The 22943-nt window shown below is 38.7% G+C and overlaps 3 protein-coding genes across 3 annotated transcripts; 1 reads left to right on the plus strand and 2 right to left on the minus strand.

The window, feature by feature from the left end:
• Positions 1-11000: 11000 nt before the first annotated feature.
• LOC111911383 (uncharacterized mitochondrial protein AtMg00810-like) lies at positions 11001-11879 on the plus strand. The gene has a single exon (XM_023907168.1). It carries the CDS (start codon positions 11001-11003, stop codon positions 11877-11879), a length of 879 nt encoding a protein of 292 aa, XP_023762936.1.
• A 699-nt stretch (positions 11880-12578) lies between these two features.
• Positions 12579-15682, minus strand: LOC111911410 (G-type lectin S-receptor-like serine/threonine-protein kinase LECRK3). The gene is made up of 3 exons (XM_023907191.3): positions 13439-15682; positions 12979-13332; positions 12579-12870 (listed from the first exon to the last, which is right to left on the minus strand). Coding segments are annotated over exons 1-3 (2331 nt in total). The 5' UTR covers positions 15415-15682; the 3' UTR covers positions 12579-12869.
• A 507-nt stretch (positions 15683-16189) lies between these two features.
• On the minus strand, positions 16190-18460 carry LOC111911384 (G-type lectin S-receptor-like serine/threonine-protein kinase LECRK2). The gene has a single exon (XM_023907169.1). It carries the CDS (start codon positions 18458-18460, stop codon positions 16190-16192), a length of 2271 nt encoding a protein of 756 aa, XP_023762937.1.
• Positions 18461-22943: the final 4483 nt, after the last annotated feature.

Below are 22943 nucleotides of genomic sequence, written 5' to 3' on the forward strand. Positions count from 1 at the left end.
GCCTTAGATCTCTTGGATCAGACGGTAAGGATTGATTATGCGACTTATTGCACTTTTGGGATTGTAGACTATGTCTTGGGAGTAGTTTGTAACCCGGTTTAGAGCGGAGGTTGTTTCAACTACTGCAGTTCAGCTATGGACGTTTGAGTTGCTAAGTGAGTCAGGGTGCGAACCCTGAAGAGAATGATTTCTAGAGCCCGAGAGCAGGAAGATTGTTTGGAACACCTTTGGAAAAGGGGTATTATGTGGGAGGTATACGGATAGGGTCCCACAGAAGGGTTATTCAACATTATCAGGATTTAGTGGTTTTAGAAACCGTTTGTGATTGATGGACTAAAGTGTTAAGGGAAGTACCTCGTCGCCGAGGTATTAGTTGGAGCATCTATCTTGTGGTCTCCAGGACTTGAGTGTGAGGTCATTCAAGCATTAGTGACTATCGGTTTCACTGGAGTTCAGGAAGTGTTCATCTGGTTCTTAGAAGTGTGTGATCAATTGGGGTTGGCTAGTAATGGAGCACTAGCGGGAAAGAGTTGGTTGTCATCGGGTCGACCGTTGGGAAGTGAAAAGGATTGGGAATCCTCCAATTTTCATGTATTATGAAGGCTTAGTCGAATCTAAGTGGGGGAGAGTTACCCTGAGATGTAGAGAGAGAGAGGTTTTGAATCGGGGATAAGTTTCACAACCCGACATGGAGAATGGAGTCCCTAGTGGCTGCTTGGTTTGAGGGTTGTGTTGATTGGGGGTTTGGCAAAACTTCCTAGCATAAGAAACACGTCTTTTTGGTGCTTCATAGCAGAAGTTAGGGAAATAGGTTGGAGTTCTAGTCAGGAATTGAGTTCAGTTCGAGTATTCGGTCGAGGGTGTGCTCGACTTTGAGGGTTTTGGATTGATAGATTGAGGGTTTTGTTAGCTGCCAGGGCTCGGCAGTGCATTCAACACGGGTGTGTGGGTTATTCAGCGTATGTGGTAGACAGGCGGGTCAGGGGGCAGGCCATGGATTTCCGAGAGGGTGGACCCATGTGGCGGAGACTACTGAGACTGTGGCGGAGATCACCGCCAAGTTCAGGGAGAGGGCCATTCTTGTTCCGCAGTATGTCGTAGATGAGGAGATGAAGAAGGCCCGATACCACGAGATGTTGAGGGATGACAACAGGCAGTTTGTGAGCAGGTCCAGCTGCAAAACGTTGGAGGATATGATTGCACGAGCTAGAGAGAGGGAGATAGGTTTGGAACAGATCCGAAAGAGGAAGTCGGATGAGGTTCAGGTAGCCACAGGTTCGGGCAAAAGGCCCAAGGGGTCAGATTCGATATCGAGGGATTACCAGAGCCGTGGCCGATGCAGAAGGTATGGCAGGACGTACGAGGGTGCGTGTACGAGTGGTAGTGGTGGAGATTTGGGTTGCTTCAAGTGCGGCCAGACTGTTCATCTTAGCAGGGGTTGTACTGCTACCACCACACAGGGATCAGACCTGATATGTTTTCACTGCAGTTAGCAGGGCCAAAATAAGGCCCAGTGCCCTAGTTTGTTTTTGGCAGGACGGGTGATAACACCTGCCCCTGCAACTCTGAGGATCACAGACGACCGTCAGAGCCGAGCAGAGGCGCCTGCAGTCGGAGGCAGGGCTTTTCAGATGACTACCATGGAGAGACGTCGCAGGTATGCGACTTTCATTTTCTGTTTTCTTTATTCATGATTGTATTGTTATGGTTCTGTATCGTTATTGGTATAAGTATTTTAGAATTGTGCGGCTTGCTTGTGATTTAGTTATATGCCATCTGCATACCTTGGATATTAAATTGGTAGTTAGGGGTCGTGCCCTATGGAAGCAGGTTACTTAGGATGCAGTAACTATAGCATGATTGTGTGGAACTCAGTAGTGACCCGCTGGATTCAGAAAGGTGTTATTGAGTGATGGATCGGTTAGATCCCTAGTTGTGGCAAGCTTGGTTTTTCAACAAATTGATTGCGGTATAGCAGAGAAGATTGGGAATTCTTCTCAAGCATTGAACAGTGAGGTATAGGCAGGATCAAAGTGGGGGAAAACCCTCCGAGTGTACAAGGGTAAGAGCACACAGATCCAGAATGAGTACGCGACCTTTGAGAAGGAAAGGAAGTAGCACAGTGATTGATGGATTGAGGAGTTCAGCGTTGGGAGTTTGAGAAACTTCCCAACAGTTAGTTCATGTAATCGAGATGGTTAGTATCTGGTTTGGAATTCAGGTTGGAGGATCGCCTGTAGGACTCGAGTGAGTTGGAATAAGGACCTTGAGAACGATTAGCATGAGATGCTTTCGTGTTAGCAGTCAGTGGCAGAGACAGCATGAAGAGGCATGGTAGAGCGGCAGGGGAGCCACAACATTTTTCCAGCAGCGAGCCAGGGGTGGAGGGTGTTGTAAGACTATAGGTAAGCTGTAGCATTCCATAGCAGCTTAGTTAGCGGAGAATGGGCGGAGGCCCGTATCTCCTAGTTAGCGGAGTTTGGGCGAGGCCCTTACCTCCTAGTAATCAAGGTGGGAATCAGGAATGGGTAGTTGATGAGAATAGTATGGAGCTAGCCTGCATAGCCCTTGAAAAGTGAGACCTTGGGAGGGGCCGCTCCAGGATGTAGTTGGGTGAGACCCGTGGGCGAGGCCCGTATGTGAGTAGCATTATAGGTGAGACCTGAGAGTTGGGTTGCTCAGTAGTATAATCGGGTGAGACCCATAGGCGGGACCCGTGAGTCTTAGTAGCACAGGTGGGACCTGGTAAGGACCTTAGGGTCAAGTTAGGGGATCGAGGATCCCAGGACTTGTAGCGCCAGAGTGGCGAAGTAGAGGGAGCAACATTAGGTAGCTAAAGTTTCTTCGGAAGTTGCTGGGAGCGACTAAGAGATTTTGATAGGACTAGCGACCGGTGGGAGCCCGGTAATCCAGATGTTGATAAATTAATAGGGACCAGGGTGGTCTCGGTTCATCCGAAAGGCGGATAAGGGACAACAGAATTTTCAAGTCAGGGTGGTCTTGGTTAATTCAGATGCTATGAGAAGTTGTCGTGGGGCAGACAATGGACAAAGAAGTGATACGCCTCCTACATCAAAGGGTATGTTTCCGCAGTTTTAGAGGAGGTTTTCGTTTTTGGAAATTTTCCTTGGGAAGGCCAGTGATCGCACAAGTCAAAGGGAAGTGAACCCTAAGGGGTTCAGTATGAGTGTTCGGGGAACACTGGAAGGATTACCAATGGATCAGGACATGTTCTCTGGATGGTTGAGGGTTGTCATTGCAAGAATTAAGGTTGGTATGCATGACCGGGTGAAAGGCCAGCTGAAGTAGTCAATGGGCGTTAGATTTTTCCGACAGGGTGATGAGAGCAGATTGCAGAACGATTGGCCGTAGAGAAACTTTGAGGACGAAGTTTATTTTTAAGTAGGGGAGAGTTGTAACACCTAGAATCAAAAAGACCAAGAAAGGAAAGGAAAAACCCTAAGTCAACGGGTCAACCCGTCGAGTCCATTGGTGAAATCGACGAGTTGGAGCGGGTTACGTGTCGGGATTTAAGTGACCGACTCGGCGAGTATGAGGGACTGACTCGGCGATCCAGGTCTGGGTTGGGAAACCCTGATTTCCGGGGTTGGTGCCCTATTTAAGCATCATTTCAGGCCTTCACCCCAGCCTCCATCTCTCCCTTTACCTTCTCTCTAAACCCTAAGCCTCCATTGTAGTACTCTCAAGCTTTCTTTATCATTTTTGGGTGCTTTGAAGCTAAAAGGAAGGAAGGAACCTTGGGTGATTCAAGAAGTGGCAGTGGACTCTGTGTTGGTGTGCTATTTCAGATCATTGGAAGGTATGAAGCTCATACCTTGGCTGTTATTCATTTAGATCCCCTTTCCTAGTTAGATTTTGTCAGTTTTGGGACATTTCCAAGGCCAATTCGTGTATTGTGCCTTTGTGAGCAAAAAGAACTTCGGATCTAGGGTTGTCTTGGCCCAGAAACCCATAAAGTATCAGTCTTTGGTGTGTTGGTGAAGCATGCTTGTCTCAAATCCTAGCCCTAGAGTGTTTTAAGCCTATAGCTCCTTGGGTTCACGTAAAGTTTGCAACTTTACGTGAAGGATGGGCCTTAGAAGAGTGGATCTACAGTTTGAAGCCCCTGCATGGCTCGAAAAGCCAATGTATGGATTAAGAACTGAAGCTACTCGACGAGTCACATGGGTGGACTCGGCGAGTTGTATGAAGATAGGCAGGAACTCGATGAGTTAGAAGAACAACTCGGCGAGTCTTTTGAAGACTGTCATGGACTCGACAAGTCTGTTCTTGGACTCGATGAGTTGGATCACAGAACCTCAACCTTTTCTGGTTAAGACTTAGATCGGTGAGTTGAGTGGTGACTCAGTGAGTTGGACAGGATGAGACTCGGAGATCGTTGAACTCGACTAGTCGAAGGGGTGACTCGGGGAGTTGAGGCGTATTGTGAAAGTTTCTGAGTATAAGGACTCGACGAGTCAACGGGTTGAGTCGGCAAGTAGAGTCAGCCAGGAAGGTTGACTTTGACCAGGACTTTGACTTTGTCAAGAGTGGACTTAGTTGGCTTCTAGAGTTCAGTTTAGATCTAAGTGATATATGTTGATATTGGTAGCTCGGGGAGCTAGTGGAGGAGCGGTTCAGGGAATTGTCGGACAGCAGCCAGAGGGTTTCCAGCAAAGTTCAGCAGTGTAGGTGAGTTTCCCTTTTGTGTGAATGGGTCTACGGCCACAATGTCGGCCCATGTAGTTATGAGCAGGAAGACCTGGGGGTTAGCCCTAAGCACTGTTTGCTATTATGATATTCAGGACCAAGGTCCAATGTCGGGCGGGTGCCCAAGCAATGGTTTGCATGATAGGGTATACTTGTTGTCTGTGTGATGCATGTATGTGCCTGGTAAGGAGGTGAGTGTGGGCGAGGTCCCGTATCATACCAATAGCAGAGTACGGACGGTGTTCCATATCTCATTAGTAGCAGAGCAGGGGCGAGGCCCGAGATAGGTATGGAGTGAGTGTGGACGGGGGCCCGTATCTCACTTACAGTAGGAGCTTGGACGGGGTTCCATGACTCACTAGTAACAGGATAGGGGTGAGGCCCAAGACAGGCGAGGCCTTAGGACAGAAATACAGTAGGGTATGTTTAGTTATGTGTTATATGCTATTTTGTATTATGTGGTTGGTGGGTGGGGCCCACAGACAGGCGGGGCCTAAAACAAACAGATATGTATCCGAGCAGGGCTCGAAGCCAGGCGGGGCCTGGAGCGGCAGGGCCATTGTAGCGGGCAAGGCCCGAGGTAGGGGTGAGGCCCGAAATAGTGGGTGTGGCCCAATATGCGATATATGTGTTTGTGCAGGGTATGCAGTAGGTTGGGGAACTCACTAAGCTTCATGCTTATGGTTTTCAATTTTGGTTTCAGGTACTTCCGGTAGCGGAGGGAAGAGCTTGGGGTGATCGCATGGCACACACCATTAATTAGACAGCTTGGGATGTTTTACTCTGATAATGAGAATATATTTTGAATTAATACTCTGAATGTATGTTATGAATTATGACATGGCTTTAATAAATATAGTTTTAGTAACGTTTAAAGAAAATTTTCAGTCGTGATTTTTGGGATGTTACATTAGGTGTCCGTGGGTAACTTTGGGGTTTGTTAAGTGGGTACCGCTACCAGATCCATTGGTACCACTTTTGCTAATGTGAGCTAAAGCAGCTGCTACTGCGACTGATATCACTGCTTGGAGGGCAGCAAGATCAAATTGAGGAGGATGTAGTGGAGTTTGAGTTGGAGTTATTGGATTAGTGCATCTCTCTGATCGACGTGGAGGCATCTTGCTAAAAAGAATACAAATATGAGATGGAAATGAGTCTATAGCAATGGATATAAGCCGAAAGCTGAAATACTAAGTTATCCTAGTTCTGAATGTATCCGGTTTGGACTTTCATAGGTTTCTGGAAACAATTCATAAAAGAGAGTCTATATAAAATAAATTTTATGAATCAGAAGTGGCTATCCTCGAATGAATATCTATGAATTGAATAACTGATACTGGCTGCATGAAAATAAATAATTCTAACACATAGCGTGAGTAATGTAATCACTAGCTCACGAGGTCAATTAAGGTAATTATTTATTAGTGTGACGCATAAGACGTTTTAGTTTCTTCGGCTGATCACTTCTTGGGAATCTCTTTTTTTCTCTCCTTGACTCCTCTGCTGACTGCTATGGTGAAGTGGTTACATCTATCAGGGTTTGTCGTACGATAATGGAAGTGTCTAAAGAATCTATGAGATTAGGGGTAACATTATGTGGTGATCCTTATTGGGTCCTCCTATAATTGCGCAATGTATACAAGTTGTGTATAATTTAAGATTAAATAGACCTTCGAATAAGTGGTCCTACTCCAAAACCACAACCAAACAAGGAACATGTAGTGAAGCATAGATCACAAATTCTAAGTCTATAAAATCTCAATTATTTAAAACCTTGGAAGTATACACTCCGGAACCATAGACCTACCAGAAGGATCTTTACATTATCACATAAGTTATTTATATAGTGCCTAAAATACTCCTATAGTATTTTAATACAATAAACTTGATATGTTTTAAACTTGTTGTCTTGTAGTATCATAAAATACTCCCATAGTATTCTAACTTTTTGTTTTGATCTAGAGATTCCTTGAATAGTGTTAGGTAAGTTTTAAGACTGTTGCCACACCACATCACTGCCAAACACATTTCGGTCACATCTCAAATGAATATAGTTGAACAGGCAATATTGATCTCAGATATGATTACATAACTGTTTAGGTTTGACCGTAGTGTTCAGCCTTTAAATACTTATGTTTTGTTCTTCTTATGATACTTGTTGTAGTATGTATATATGTATAAGCGTGTATGCATACTTTTTTTAAAGTATTGTTATATTCTTAAAATATATTATTATTCAGAGCACTTAGGCCCCATTGTATTTATAGTTGTATATCTTTTATCGGTTGATATACTTAGTTCACTGGAAACAATGCTCTGATACCAATTTGTCACACCCGCAAACCGGAACAGCGGAAACGTTCGGGGGCGGATGACGTTATGTTTAGTATCACAACACATGTATCATAGCAATCATAGTAACAAACAACCATTGTATTAATATTAAAGTGTTTACAAAGAGAGTGATTCATAGAGGATTGAATCAAAAAGTAAATAACCAAACAAGACATGAAGCTACTATACTTCATCTTCTGAATCCAACGTGCGTACCTGTCTACTAGTTCCCTGAGTATACAAGTTATTTTGAAAGAGTAGATCAATATTTAAGCTGGTGAGTTCATAAGCATTTTAGTGATGTAAAGTAAGTTGTAATTTCTTTTTAGAAAAGTTCTCCTATTCCTCCAGAAGATCCTATATCTTCTGATATGATGAAAGTTAAGTAAAAATGGCTCTACAATCCTTTCTATGAGTACTAGATAGATACAAGTTATATAAAACCCAGAGTAAACGAACAATCGGTTGCGTGAATCTGCTCTAAGCCCACAACCAAACAAGGAACAGGAAATGAGGCGGAAGTCACACATCCCATTGTTTGTTAGGTCTTCGTTTTATATAACCCTGGTGTATTCACTTGGTACTCACGGAGTTAACTGCAATAGTTCCTTTATATTTGATGAAAACATTCTTTAAGAAAACCCTTATTTCTTTTAGTAAAAAAATGGCAACCACAATGGTTCCTTCTATAATCACATAGTTTATACTAGTTATATATAATCTAATATTGAATAGATAGTTAGTTATGTGAATCTTCCCTAAGCCCACAACCAAACAAGGAACATGAAGTAAGGCGGAAAGCACACATCCAACTACCTATCATGTATTAATTATATATAACCCTGATGTATAAACTAAGGTATTATAGAATTAACCACCTAAGGTCCTTTAAGTTATACTGGTTTAATAAAATGGATTAAACCTCTTACGGATAAGTTTCTAGTTTAGTCTACTACATGTTCTATCTGAAAAGTATATTTTTGTACTAGAAAACGGTGTATTGAATTATGATACGATGACGTGACCCATACCCGATACTCCTTATGATTACTTGATGTATACGATATATATATATATATATATATATATATATATATATATATATATATATATATATATATATATATATATAAGATTGGATAGATAGTAGACTGGGTGCATCTGCTCTAAGCCCACAACCAAACAAGGAGCAGGAAATGAAGCGGAAAGCACACACTCTATTGTCTATCGGACCCGATTAATATATACCCCTAATGTATAAACTAAGGAATCATAAAGTTAGCATTATAGGCCTCTTTCCAAGTGAATATACTAAGACTCGACTGTATTGTTTGTCTTTTGTAAGTTTTCCCAAGTTTAAGACTATCTTTACTAGAAAATATTTTGAATTACTTTATATGGGAGAAGATCACCATATGAATGTAATGGGAAAATGAAAGTATTCAGTAATATTGTATAAGTAATTACTGAATCACTAACTACCTTAAAACTAGCTTGTTAATTAAGGTTAAAAATGTAAGATGATTGTAATCATACTGATACGACACGTGTTTAATACGATGACCTAATGGCACCGAAACTGTTGTGACATTTATATTTGTCACCCGTAGACTTGCAAGTCCCACTGTAGCTAGCAGCAAGGTGTGGGGTGTCAATCCCATATAGATCTATACACAAATTCATGCTCTCCCTCCAGGAGACTCTGATTACAAAACGCAACCTAGCAAGTATATTGCTAAGTCGTGAAGTAGTGGTTTCACATTATTGTTATCTTGATCTTGTTATAATATGTTCCTTCTGTTCTAGTGTATAGTATGTTCCTCCCTGTTTCTCGTTATAGTATGTATTGAACCCCTAAACTATACCTATTATGGTTTACTAGTATGTTTACTTGAACTGATACTCACTTGAATAAAAGAGTCATTTATCTATTGAGTTATGATTGTACTATAAAAACAGTGTTTTATAAACAATAAAGTAACATAACTTTAAAAGGGTTTTTGAAATGGTTTTGGTCACTTATAAAGCATAAGAAATCCTTTGAATATGATAGTTATCTCAAATAACATTTACACAATTATCATTGTGTTCAACTTGTATCCCCCCTTCCAAGCCTTTAAAACATTTAAAAGATTGATTATAAGGGTATGAACTCGCCTTATATGGGCGATTCAATTGCAGATTCGTGTAAGGATGAGGAGTTCCACGAATGAATTCTCGGGCACAAACGAGTCCTAAATGACATATAATGGAATATATTAGCATGTAATTAGTGTTTAAAACAACTAATATGCAAGGAAACTACCTTAGGGACTAGGAAACACTCATAATGAAGTGTTACAATCACATGTGATTGATTAAAGCGAGTTTACGGCCAATGAAAAGTGTGTTCATGGCCACACTTAAGTTTACGGCCAAGGGAGATGAGTTTACGGCCAAGGGAGATTAGTTTACGGTCATAGGAGATTGCATGGCCGTAAACACTCCAAAATGATGCACTTTGGGTCTTATTTCAAGCTTTAAGGGTATTGGTCTTATGAGGATACAAGAGCTTCTAGTATTTAACAAGATGATAGAAGAAATACTCACCCTTGGAAGGCTTTAAGGTGTTCACAGCCTAAGAACAAGTAGGTGTTCTTGGTGCTCGTGGTGAAAGGATGAAGTTTTAAAGATCTTGAAGTAGAAGTGATGAATCTAGGGTGTAATCAAAGTAGGTTCTAAGCATAACCAAGTATTGATGTGTTACTAACCTTTTAAGGGAAGATATAAGAGTTCTTGGTGGATGATACTTGAGAGAGAAAGGGTAGTTTGCGGCTAGGACTTGAAGAAATGAAGAAAAGTGATGTAAATTCTCTTATAAGGAGGATAGTTCACGGCCACCAAGAGTTTACGGCCGTAAACTCCCAGTTTGCGGCCGTAAACTCCTTGTGATGGAGTTTCCGGCTCGATTTCAAACCAATGAACTTAAGCTGACAAAACCCTACGCCCAATCCTTAAGTGTACTAGGCTTAGAACTCATTACAATGACCCTTAACAAGGCTGGAAGGCAATGGAATTAAGCCTGACTTTTGGTTGATTGGTTGGACTTTATATGATAATTTTTTTTGGGTTGTCACAGAACTCGACGAGTTGAGGTCAACATGGACTGTTAAGCTTGACCAATGACTTGGAATTTGACCAAGGGTTGACTATTTGACTTCTGGGAGCACTTTGGGAAATTAGAAATTTATGGATATGGTTCTATGGTGGATATAGGTGCTGGAGGTTGTGGCGGTGGTCCGAGAGTTGAGCTTATCACTTCAGCGCGTCGGTTGTAAGGTGAGTTATCCTCACTATATCAACAGGGTCTAAGGCACCATGGCCGACCCTTTAACGGATCTGTATTCGGGTATTTGCTTGATATGTTTATTGATGTGCTAGATCTGCATCATGGTAGTTAGGATGATGTTATGTTAGTGACCAGTTAGGTCGGTATCGTGGGTATAGGATGGTTGTTGTGTTAGTGATATGTTAGATCGGCATGATTTTTTGTTATATATGCTAAAGTATGATATGTATGTGCACATGTTTGTTGATTGGGGGTTGGGTTGAGGTGGTCCTGCTTTGTGCTGAAGGCCAACATACCTAGGGCGGTCTGGATAAACTGAAGGCCCTGCAAAGGGGTTCAATTAGGTCGAAGGCCCAGCGAGCGGTCCGGATAGGCTGCAGGCCCTGCGAGGCGGTCCAGACGTGCCGAAGGACCGGGAGCAGTCCAGATAGGCTGTAGGCCCTACGAGGTGGTCCAGTCAGGCTGAAGGCTCATTATGCATGCTATGTTGCATTTGTTGATATGATATGATTATGGTTATATGAGATTGGTATTCTGGGAACTCTGATGTTTAAACTATTTTGAAAACAAATTGTAATGACTGAATGGTTTTAAATGATTTAAAAAGTTTTAAATTGGCTCGAATTTTATGGATGTTACCTTAGAAATTGCCAAATCCAAGAAGGGCATTTTTGTCTCTCAGCGAAATTATACTCTTCAACTCATTGAAGATGCTGGTTTATTAGCTGCAAAGCCCAAAACTACTCCTATGAATCCCAAGATTCATCTTCAAAAGGATGTTGGTGAAGTGTATTCTGATCCTTCTAAATATAGATGTCTCATTGGAATATTGTTATATTTGAACATCACACGTCCATACATTTCTTTTGTTGTTCAATGTTTGTCTCAATTCATGTCAAATCCGTGTGTTCCTCATTATGAAGTAGCTTGTCATCTTATTAAATACTTAAAAGGATCACCTGGACAAGGTTTATTTTTCTCCAAAGAATCATATTTACAATTGAAAGGGTTTTGTGATTCTGATTGGGTGACATGTAAAGAAACGAGAAAGTCAATTACTGGTTTTTGCATCTTTCTTGGAAACTCTCTTATTTCCTGGAAAACCAAGAAACAACCAGCAGTTTCCAGGTCTTCTGCAGAAGCCGAATATAGAGCAATGGCAACAACTACTTCTGAACTTGTTTGGCTTCAACAATTATTAGAAGATTTTGGAATTCATGCGATTGATTCAACACTGTTGTTTTATGATAATGAAGCAGCGATTCAAATAGCCACTAACCCCACATTCCATGAACGGACCAAGCACATAGAAGTCGATTGTCATTTTGTGCGAGAGAAAGTTGAAAACAAGTCTATAAAGTTGTTTCCGATTCGATCAGCTATGCAATTAGCAGATATGTTTACAAAACCATTACCAAGTTCGAAACTTTTACCCTTTATAAGCAAGTTAGGTCTAAAGAACATTTATTCTCCAACTCCAACTTGCGGGGGAATATTAGAGGGTTAGAACTATAAATAGTGATTAGTAGAAGGTTTAATGTGTAATTATGTGTAAAAGTTAGTCGTTATATTCTTCTTCAATATATGTAATCAGATAGTTGATTGAATGTAAGATTGAGAAGTTTTCTTTCTTATTTCTGTTGTCTAATAGATCTAGTTGACTAGAGAATGTTTCAATAACTCTTATGTTTAAAGAGTATCATACCATTAAATTTCTAACCAAAAAAGGGGATATATACACTAAAGTCTCAATATTTTCAACGATTTGACAAGAAAGTCCTAAACTTTTTTTTGACAGTAAATTCCTAACTGACGATTTGAAAAGAAAGTCCTAAACTTTATTTTTCTGACAAAAAAGTCCTATATACCGGCTAACCAGAAAAAAGGGTAAAAGTGTTAAAAACTACTGGTTATTTGGACTTTACTGTAAAAAAAAAAAAATAAAGTTTAAGACTTTTTGTTAAATCGATGAAAATATTATGACTTTAGTATATATATATATCCCTATAACTTAATCTAAATTACCACAAAATGACATGTGACATAATATATAAGAGGATAACAAAATAAAAAAAATATATATTTTTATTTATTAGAGATGGTATGTTAAACTAACACACAAATGTAATTAAAACAAAATTGGCATTTTTACTTTTTAGTGCTTTGAGGTAAAATCAAAGCCATGTAGTTGGTGACCGGCACAAAATGAGCCAAAAATATTTGTACGCTTTAAATACACGTTATGAATTATTACAGAGCCAACTGTTATAATTAAGTAGAATTTATACACTCAAATTTACATACGTATTTACTAGTAGTTTAAAATGTTCACTTTATTTACCTTCTATCAAGCAGAAAATGGGTTTTGACCAGCATACTAATTGATCAAGAACTTCAAATTAACCTTAATGGTTTAGTCTTCATCACTCTTCATGCATTCTTCCGATGTCTCAAATATATACAGGCAACTTGAACACATCAGCCTTAGTTTAACCGATCTACAAACAAAGAGGATATGTACATGGTTAAACCAATAATCTTGCAACCACTTTGAGAGGTTTATACTCAACAAAGCGAAATCATCAACATGCGGAAGCAAGAATTACCAAACGGAAATTGGACAAGGAGGAGTAGCAATTTCTGTGATCCCTTCTAACATCAGCACCACAGACTTCATAGAAGGACGAAAAGCAGGCTCATCGTGGATACACCAAAGTCCGACTTTAACCAACCTTTCCAGTGTCGCCATATCCACTTGTTCATCACCGACAAGCAGATCCAATTGCCCTCTTTCAAAGCACTTGTAAGCCCAAGTAGAAAGAACTATCTCTTCCATATTGGATACTTGTACTTCCAGGTTCTTTCTGCAACAAATGGTTTCCAGCAACACGATCCCATAGCTGAAGATATCCACCTTCACTGATATCGGAGTGTTTTTCTGCCACTCTGGTGCCAAATACCTAAAAAAACACATGCATGCATGGTGTATATATATCAATTTCAAGAAATAGTTGGATGGATGAGATTAATTTTAAATTTAATTAGACATTTAGTAGTATACGATACCCTCTAGTCCCTCGAACCATGGTGAAAGTCTTGGTTTGATCTGGCATCAGAAGTTTGGCCAATCCAAAGTCGGAGATTTTAGCAGTCCAGAAATCATCCATGAGGATGTTTTGGGGCTTTATGTCGCAATGAATGATGGGTGTTTTGCATTCTTCATGAAGGTAGAGGATTCCTCTTGCCACATCTAACGCGATTTGCACCCTTTCAGACCAGTTTGGAAGCGTTTCTGACCTAAATAACCGATCTGCAAGGGTTCCATTGCTCATGTATTCATAAACAAGAAGCCTCTCTTTACCTTCTGCACAATAACCGAGCAGTCGGACTAGATTCCTGTGATGGGTTTTTCCGATCACTTGCATTTCAGCTCGGAATTCTTTTTCCCCTTCTTCCACCATCTTCTCAAGTCTTTTCACTGCTATCACTCTACTAGCCTTGTCGAAACTCCCTTTATAGACTCTTCCAAACGACCCTCTTCCCAACTCTTGTTTGAACCCATGAGTAGCCTTTTTAAGCTCCTTGTAACTATATGATTGCAGGATGAGGTCCTCAGCTAACCCCAAACTTCTACGTTCCAATAATCTTCCGTACTTAAAAAGACGGAATTTGAATACGAAATATCCTGTAAAACTTAGCGAAATGCATGAATACATGGAAAAAACAAGGCTTATAACAAGAACTAGAAGCCATGTCTTCTTGCTGCTTGAAGTCATCATCTCCTTATCCACTGAAGTAGCTTTTAGGTTTACTCTGATTGTCTTGAAGAAACTCAAATACGTAGTAGGCTCATCGTAAACTCTTTTAACGTACCTCAGTGGGAACTTGTATCTTTCGCAGAAAGAGTTTTTGAAAAAAGCTGCATCACAATCGCAATCCTTCAAACATGAATCCCTGCATTCCTCTTTGAAATGAGTAATAGCCCGATAGTAAGGATAATCTTCACACAGTAATCCCTCTTCGGAAACCATATGATAATATGTATCGTTTTCTTTCCCGCTTTTGCACATTGCTTTTGTAAAATTCCTTTCGCAGCCCCAATGCTTGAAATCGAGATCCACAAAATCAGAACCCGGCAAGCAAACACAATCGGGCTGATCATGATTCAAAGTACAGTAGCTGTTCAATCCGCAGATGTTCTTCACAGTACAAGGACAATCTGTCTTTTTCCATACTATGATGGGGGAGGAGTTACTATCATTGTAAAAATATAGCCGAAAGATTCCGTCATCACCAAGTGTTGCACGATATATAACAGGATAATTTAGTGTAGTATAGAAATACTTGATGGTGTCTGAATTACTGCCATTGATAAGCATTAATCCGGTGTCATTTAAGTACAGGTAGTTCCTTGAAGTCTTGTGCTCAAAGGTACCCGAAGACCAGTAAGCACTTGCGTAATCATCCTCTGTATTTTTCGGATACATAACAAGATTACCATCGATCTGCATCTTGATACGGAAACGTCCACTAGAGTAATTGGTTTTCGAGACACTTGAAACCAATTGTTGCCCACCAAAGAGACTCTGGCCTAGTAACATGGAATCAGTCGGATAGTCGAAGCTCTGCCATACTACACCCATTTGATCATTGTACATGACAAAATTTCCGTTGTCTTTCATCACAGCAGATGAAACGTTGGATGCAATGATCTTATTATCGAGACCCTGTTTGGAGCTTACAACCAATTCCCCTTGATGGGTAAGTTTGAGTGTGGTATTTGGTGATACAGGTGGATCATCTGGATAAGCAGTCCACACAACGGTGGTTTCTCCGGAGTTCACTAACCAGATTGCAACCACATAGCTGCTACCTTGTGGGTGAAATCCAAATGCAAACATTTTAGACTGGGAGTACCATGGATTGGTGGTAGATTGCGCATCAGCGACAAGTGAAGTTCCCAATTCAATGGATCCTCCATCGACATTGCAATTGGTCTGGACGAATTGGAGAATTAGAAAAGCAAGCAGTAGTGAGGCCATATATGATCACAGGTTGTGGCGATGAGATACTGAAAATTAGTTTATGAGAAGCTTATGAATATGCCTTAGTATAGTAAAGCAGAAAATGAAAAGCTTATGAATCGAATAAGCTCTCAACACAGGTTTAAAGAACTGATTTTGAATAGGTGAAAAGAAATGTGGTGACAATTATCACCATTTATTGAGTCTATACAGGCCATAGAATGGTCTCTCACTCTTTTTAATAAATCAAGTAAATTCAAATTTGCATGACTTCAGTTTTCGTGGTAGACTAGGTATTCACCGGAGAATAATGAGTCGTTCTAAAAGTCTCTGTCTTTATCGCTAATTCTTCCTTATGCCAATAGATTGATTAATTGGCATCATATGTAAAAAAATGGACATCCAAAAGCGTGTTCAACACTGGGTGGATAAGGTTTAAGTTCATTTGTGTGGTGATTCAAACACCAACCCAACCCAGGTTTCAAGAAATTGTTTGCCAGAAGAGACAATGGACTTGAGTCTCAAGGTGGAAACTTCTTGTGTAAAAAGTATGAAAAGTTATAATGTTAATTTTATGCAAGATATTTTATATATATTTTTAAGTGTATATAACACGCACTAGGAAATAACCTACGGAAATAAGCCAACCAAGATAAGAAAAACCATTTTTTTTAATTAATTTACTCCAGTCTTGTAATTGTAATTGTATTAGAGTCCACATAAAAGGAAAGAATACGATGGAGACAAGATATGTTTCAAATAATAACTAAATTAAAGATAACAATTAATCAAGCTAAATCAAAGGAGGAGTTGGTGACGGAGGTATTGGTATATCAGTAGTTCCTTCCAACATCAAGATAACATTTTTGATCGAAGGCCTTGAATCTGGTTCATTTTGAATGCACAACAATCCAACTTTCACCATCTTCTCCAACATCCAGACATCTACTTCGTCATCTTCAATCAACCTATTCCAATCTTTATTTACAAAACAATTGTAAACCCAAGTAGTAAGAACGTCAATCTCCATATCATTTCTGCAACACAAAATCTTCAAAAGCACAACCCCAAAGCTGTAGATATCCACCTTACTTCCCCTCTGATTTGACCTCCATAGTTTTGATGATAACCCAAAATCAGAGATCTTAGCAGTCCAAAACTCGTCAAAAAGAATATTACGAGGCGTTATATTGCAGTGTATTATAGGAGCCTCACACTCTTCATGAAGATACAAGATTCCTCTCGCTACATCCAGCGTCACTCTCACACGTTCTTCCCAACCAGGTGGTGTTTCAGCGTTGAAGAGAAGATCTTCCAGTGAACCATTGATCATAAACTCGTACACAAGTAGCTTTGTAGATCCCTGTATGCAGAAACCCAGTAAGCCAACCAAGTTCCGATGATGGGTTTGTGCAATAGCAGTTATTTCTTCTCGAAACCACCCTTCTCCTTCAAACAACCTTTCCAGTCTCTTCACAATAACAGCCTTCTTGCCCTCGGAAATAAACCCTTTGTAAGAATTTCTTCCTATCATTTCCTTAAAACCATCTGTGGCTTTATGAAGATCGTCGTATGAGAATGCTCGTAGCCTAAATTGATCTCTGAAAACTTCTAAATGATCAGTATTTCCTGATATACTTTCGAAGCTATTATGAGCATGCACTCTATAGAAAAAGAAAGAAAAGAATGCCATTATCGTACACATAAAAGCTAGGCAGCCAAGTGTAATGGCTAGAATGTAAACAAGTTTTTTGGTTTCGTTTCTCAAGGGGTATTCAGGAGGATCATATGGGAAACTGGTTTTTATAAAGACAGTGGATAATATGCTTTTATTACGCACTGCATAAATGATCGGAACTTTTAGCATTTTGCAACTAAAAGCATTTGCATGCAGACTTGCCCAACAATTGCAATCATCCAAGCAAGATTGACGACAAGCTTCCTTGCTAAGATTCATTACAGAGTAAGAGTAGTGATCTCGCAACTTTATATTCTCCAATGAAGTAATATTATAAGAAAGTTTTAACCCTTCCCGTTTCCCGTTGCAGGCTTCTTCATCGGTAAAGTTCCTATAACAGCTGTAAAAGTTACCATTTCTTGTCTCGTTGAAAGCTAAGAAACCAGGAAAGCAATGGCAACTAAAATTGCCACCATTGCTAACACAGTAACTGTTAGAACCACATATACCTTTGGCTTCACATGGGTCATGTAATGCTTCCCATTCCTTCTTCATGATCATTCTAGTCGAGTTACTTATGAATCTGTGGGAATACAAAACAAAGTTACCATCCCATCTGAGAGTAGCACGAAAGATTACGATTTCATTCCTCTTCCTCGAACCTGAGCTCAGTATAACTGGATTTAATACCCTCTGTGTCACACCATCTTTCACCATGTTCAAAGAGCCAGTATGGTTGAGATACATGGACACATAGCCACCGAGGTCAGAGGTTTTAGTAGACCAGTATGAATCATCATCGAGCCTGGAACCAGCATATAGAGGGTAAGCCACAAGGTTTCCATTATTTTGCAAATTGAGAACGAAGTTTCCACTCATGTGATGGGAAGGGGATACACTAGAGACTAAATGATCATATGTGGCTAGTTCTTGTCCTCCTAATACTGTATCACAAGGGTGTTCAAAGCTTTCCCATATAGCAACACCAGAGTCATCATAGAGTAGGAAATTTCCCGAATCATGCATGGAAGCAGAGGTTGCTGGAACCCTCTGAGTTGTGATGTTTTTATCTTCGCCATTAGTGTGGAGAAGCAACCAACCATTTGTAATGAGATTAATGGTACTGTTTGAGGAGACAAGTGGGTCATCACGGTTTGCAGTCCAAACAACTATGATTTCGGGTTTGGTTGCCAGCCATATTCCGACCCTAAAACCATTATCTTCCTGGTAGAAACCAAATGCAAAAAGGCCTGAAGCCGAGACCCATGCAGGGTTTGAGTATGGGGACAATGAGGAACCTAAGGTGATATTATGGGAGGTGAATTGAGATCCTTGAGTGATTAAAAGAAAGAATAGTCTTAGGAAGATAAGTAAGATGAAGGCCATATTATAGAGGTGAAAGTGAGATGCTGCAGTTTATGCTGGAGAAGAATGAATCAGCCCAATAAAAAGGAATCAAAGTAAATGATCAAGCCTTTATATTTCTGCTATATATAGATAGAAAAGTTCTTTTTATACACTTGACTGTATATTGACTAGAGTGTAGGAATAATAAAACGATGTTGCAACCTTTGACTGATTTGAACCCTTTGACCCGTCAACCTAATAAACATTTCCTATCATATGGAATTGATCAAGGTCCGTCCCAAACCAGAAAGTGTGTGGAAAAAAAAATGTGAGGTTGCTGAAATAGCCTCATGGATGTGGCCCCAAAGTAAGAAAAATTCTTTGCAGTTTGATGCAATGTAATTAAAATCTTGTAGATATATACTAAAATTAAAATATGGACCACATCCACATCAGCATAGAAATTAACTTGTCGGAAACAAACGAGACTTTAGTTACTACAAAACAAAACAAGAGTAAAATGTCGATACGTAGAAAATAAACACAAGGATATAACCCTTTGCAGACGACACATATCCAGACGACATATGTCGTCGGCAAAAGTCGATCTATAGAGACGACAGGTCGTCTGGACAGCGTTTTCAAACATTAACCATATGTCTCTGACCAGAAAAGTTATACAGACAACAAGTCGTCTGCATAGGCTCGGCGGGAAGTGGCAAAATATTGGCTGTATATCGAATTTCTATACCCACGACATGTCATCGGGAGGAGGAATTAAAAAAATATTTTCGATTTATTTTAATTCTTTGTCGCAAAAAAGCAATATGATGCCGTTTTGGTTAACCTATGCAGACGACATGTCGTCAGTATATGGTGCTTAAAAATTAATTTCGATTTATTTTTTATCCGTCTTGCAGAAGTGGAATACAATGTTGTTTTGGTCACGCTATCCGGACGACATGTCGTCTAGAAAATGTGGGACCAATCCGCGTGAAAACCCTTTTTTTATTTTATTTTATATTTTAATGACGTGAAGTGGAACGACGCCGTTTTCATTTACGTATAGAGACGACATGTCGTCTCTATAGGGTTTCGTTGTAACAAAAACGCTTTCAGTCTTCATTTTCCAGTCGGCTGCCCCTTCCATTTTCCTCTCAAGCTCGGCGATCCTAGGCAATTTCTGGCATTCCACTTCATCGGCCAGCTAAAACGTAAGGTCTTGGTCCTTGATTTCTTCTTAATTAGTAAGAGCTTGAGTTTTTACTCCGATTTTGGGGGATTTGTTTCTGATTTTGGAGCCCTAAAACACCACTGCCTGCCGGACAAGAATGGTGACCACCGCCATAGAAAACGATTTCCAGTGATATACCTATCTTCACCACCGGTTTTAAGGTTGGTTTTTTGATTTTTTTCCCATGCTTAAGAGAACGTGAATGCAGTAAATGCAGTCCTTTTTTTTCTTGTTCTTTCAATACACCATGATATAGATACTTTCTTAGATCTTTTTGGTTAATTGCTTATATATATATATATATATATATATATATATATATATATATATATATATATATATATATATATATATATATATATATATATATGTTCAAATGTTTCTGACAACTATTGTGAGCATAAATGCACCAATAGGAATTCAGGAAAAAACAAATACTTAAATAATCAAGATAAGGCGAGTATGTAATTTTGCATATAAAGTAAATAATAACCTAAATTAAATCCCTTGATTTATGGATCAAATCCCTTAAATGAGACCACCGATTCCCCCTTTTCTCTAAAAATAATCGTCTTCAACCTACGGATCGCTACCAACTTCTCCTCTGTCGTCGTCTCTGTATATAAGGAACGATCGAATGGGAGCAGTCAAAAATCAAGGGCACTAGTGAGGGTCAAACAGATTCGCAAGGAGGGCTGAGAAAGGGACTTCGGTCCTCATCTTCGTCTTCATTAGATCGAGAAGGCATCAGGCGACTGAGGGAAGTCGAATGGTGGTCCGGTGGTTTAGAAATCGTGATGGGAGGAAGGCGGCTGGGACGGCTGCAAATTGAGGGCGGACTGTTGATCCTCAGACATCCATCGTAGGTTCCCATCTCATTGTCGGCGAAATCAGTTGGAAGAGAGAAGTAAGGCAGATCAGCAGCTAGTATGGGTGTTTGGCTTTAAACCTTGTGGTATGCATTCTCGTGGGCCAGTCTTTTGGGGCTTGCCTTGCACTTTCTGTTGTTGCAAGCAATCCTGAGATTGATATTCTCTTAGTTTTGGCCAACTCAGGTGTGTGTGTGTGTGTGTTTCAACTGATCAAAATTTTCTTTTTTCCACCATTAACATATGCGGTTAACAGTGTCTATCTCCTTTGCAGCTACATGTTTCAATGGGTCACAGTTTCGTCCATTGATACCCTTGTTAGAAGCCATGCCAAAGGAACTTGGTGCCAGCCTGCATGATATGTTTAATCTGATCACAGGTAATTTATTGAAAGCTATATATGTTTTTTTAAGGTCATAAAAAGATAAAGATTGTGTAAAAAATGAGTTATTTTTCTTTTACCTACAGGTATGGCTACACAACAAAGAGATACAGGGCTCTCTGAGGCTCTTGTAGCAATGTTCTCTGACCTTCCTGTAAGCTTTAAATAAAACTTAACAGAATCTGGTCGGTCTTCCTCTTATTATATATATTGGATATAATTATTAACTTCAAGTGTTAGCTTTTTTAGATAATGATAATAGCTCTTTTTGTGCTATATTCATGTGTAATTGTGTTTGTGAAACAAAAAAAAACAAGAAATTTGAGATGAACAAGAATTGTCTTTACTATGATGAAATACGTACAAGCCAAAACTGGAATGTAAAAACAGTCTGTACATCTATAATAACAAATGGGTCAAAACTATGTTTTTGGTTGTTGCCTTATTTCCATAAATCAAATATGTTGCTGGAAATTATGTTTATAGGTAAAGTATTGCAAGTAAATCAAATATGGTTTTTGGATTGTTTGATGATAATGCCTAACAAGTGTTTGTTGAAATGTCTGAAAGAGAATTTAAATAATTTAACCTTGTGGTATGCATTCTGTCAGAATTACTAGCAACACATGTTTTATGTAATTGTTTAAAAAGATAATTAATTTGTCTGTGTATTATTTTGGTTCAATTTGTGATTTTTAATTTCAATTTCTATTGTCCATCGTTATTGTATATTTGAAATATAAAATTATATTAGCAGTAAATACAATACTTTTGAATGTATTCTATGTATTCTACCAGAATAAAATCGATGTATTCTGCCAGAATGTATTATATGTACTCTGTCATATTCTATGTATTCTACCAGAATATATTAAGTGATAGTTAATTACAAGTAACATTATTTAACAATTATTGGTTTTTGTTGTATTTGTGATAGGAATGGCTGGAAGATGACGTTGAAGACCTAATAGGAATAACTTGAAGAATGAATAAAGTTTGATCATACTCACAATTTAAGAATGTTGTTATTTTTTAAGAATTTTAATCATTTTTGTTGATATTCTTTTAGAATGTGTATAATTATATTAAAATGTATAAGGATTTTTGTCTTTAAAAATATGTATGAATTTGTTTTTAAGTTCGGATGTATAAGAACATATTAGAATGTTTGTTATTTTTCAACATATGATTCAAGAATTTTCTTTTTCTTCAATAAATATTCTATTAGAATAAAATTTTGAAAGAGCATCATTCTAACTAAAATATATTTACTAGTTTATGGTTAAAATTCTATCATTCTGACAGAATAAAATCGGATTTTTAATTTTAAATTAATTTAAAATATTCAGATTTTTAAAAATAAAGGAATTAATTATTCCTAAAAATCTGAAATTTTCCTTTTTTAATATAGGCTAATTGACTAAAATGCCCTTATGCTCAAATTTGTGTGATTATATGGTACATGTTATCCTATTTTACTATCATGACCTTTGATTATATTTCAGCCAATGGTCCAGATCTGTGCATTCTGGCACACAATAGTTACTAAAAACAAAATAACCTAACCTTATATATATATATATATATATATATATATATATATATATATATATATATATATATATATATATATATATATATATATATATATATATATATATAAAGGCTGTAAAAAACGCTTGACGTTAGCTAGTTGGTGGACTGGAGTCAAGGGATTAATCGGCTAGGCGGAGATTTATCGAGGGATTAATCGGGAACATTAATTGCTAATTTATTGATTTTTAAAAAGTTAAATATGACTTATATCATATCAAAGTTCGTAAATATCACTAATATGATAATAAAATAGTTTAATATGATTAATACAACACTAATCATGCCTCGGATTGTTTCCATTGAAATATAACTTCTTCAAAATGTTAAAATTTTATCGTTTTATAATGTTTCACTCATTATGTATGCAGGGATTAATCGTTAGTCGCCCTTTAATCGGTCGAGTAGCGCCTAGGGATTAATCGGGACCTAGTGGGGATTTTT

This window comes from Lactuca sativa, chromosome 6 (genome assembly GCF_002870075.4).
Source record: "Lactuca sativa cultivar Salinas chromosome 6, Lsat_Salinas_v11, whole genome shotgun sequence".
Taxonomy (NCBI): domain Eukaryota; kingdom Viridiplantae; phylum Streptophyta; class Magnoliopsida; order Asterales; family Asteraceae; genus Lactuca; species Lactuca sativa.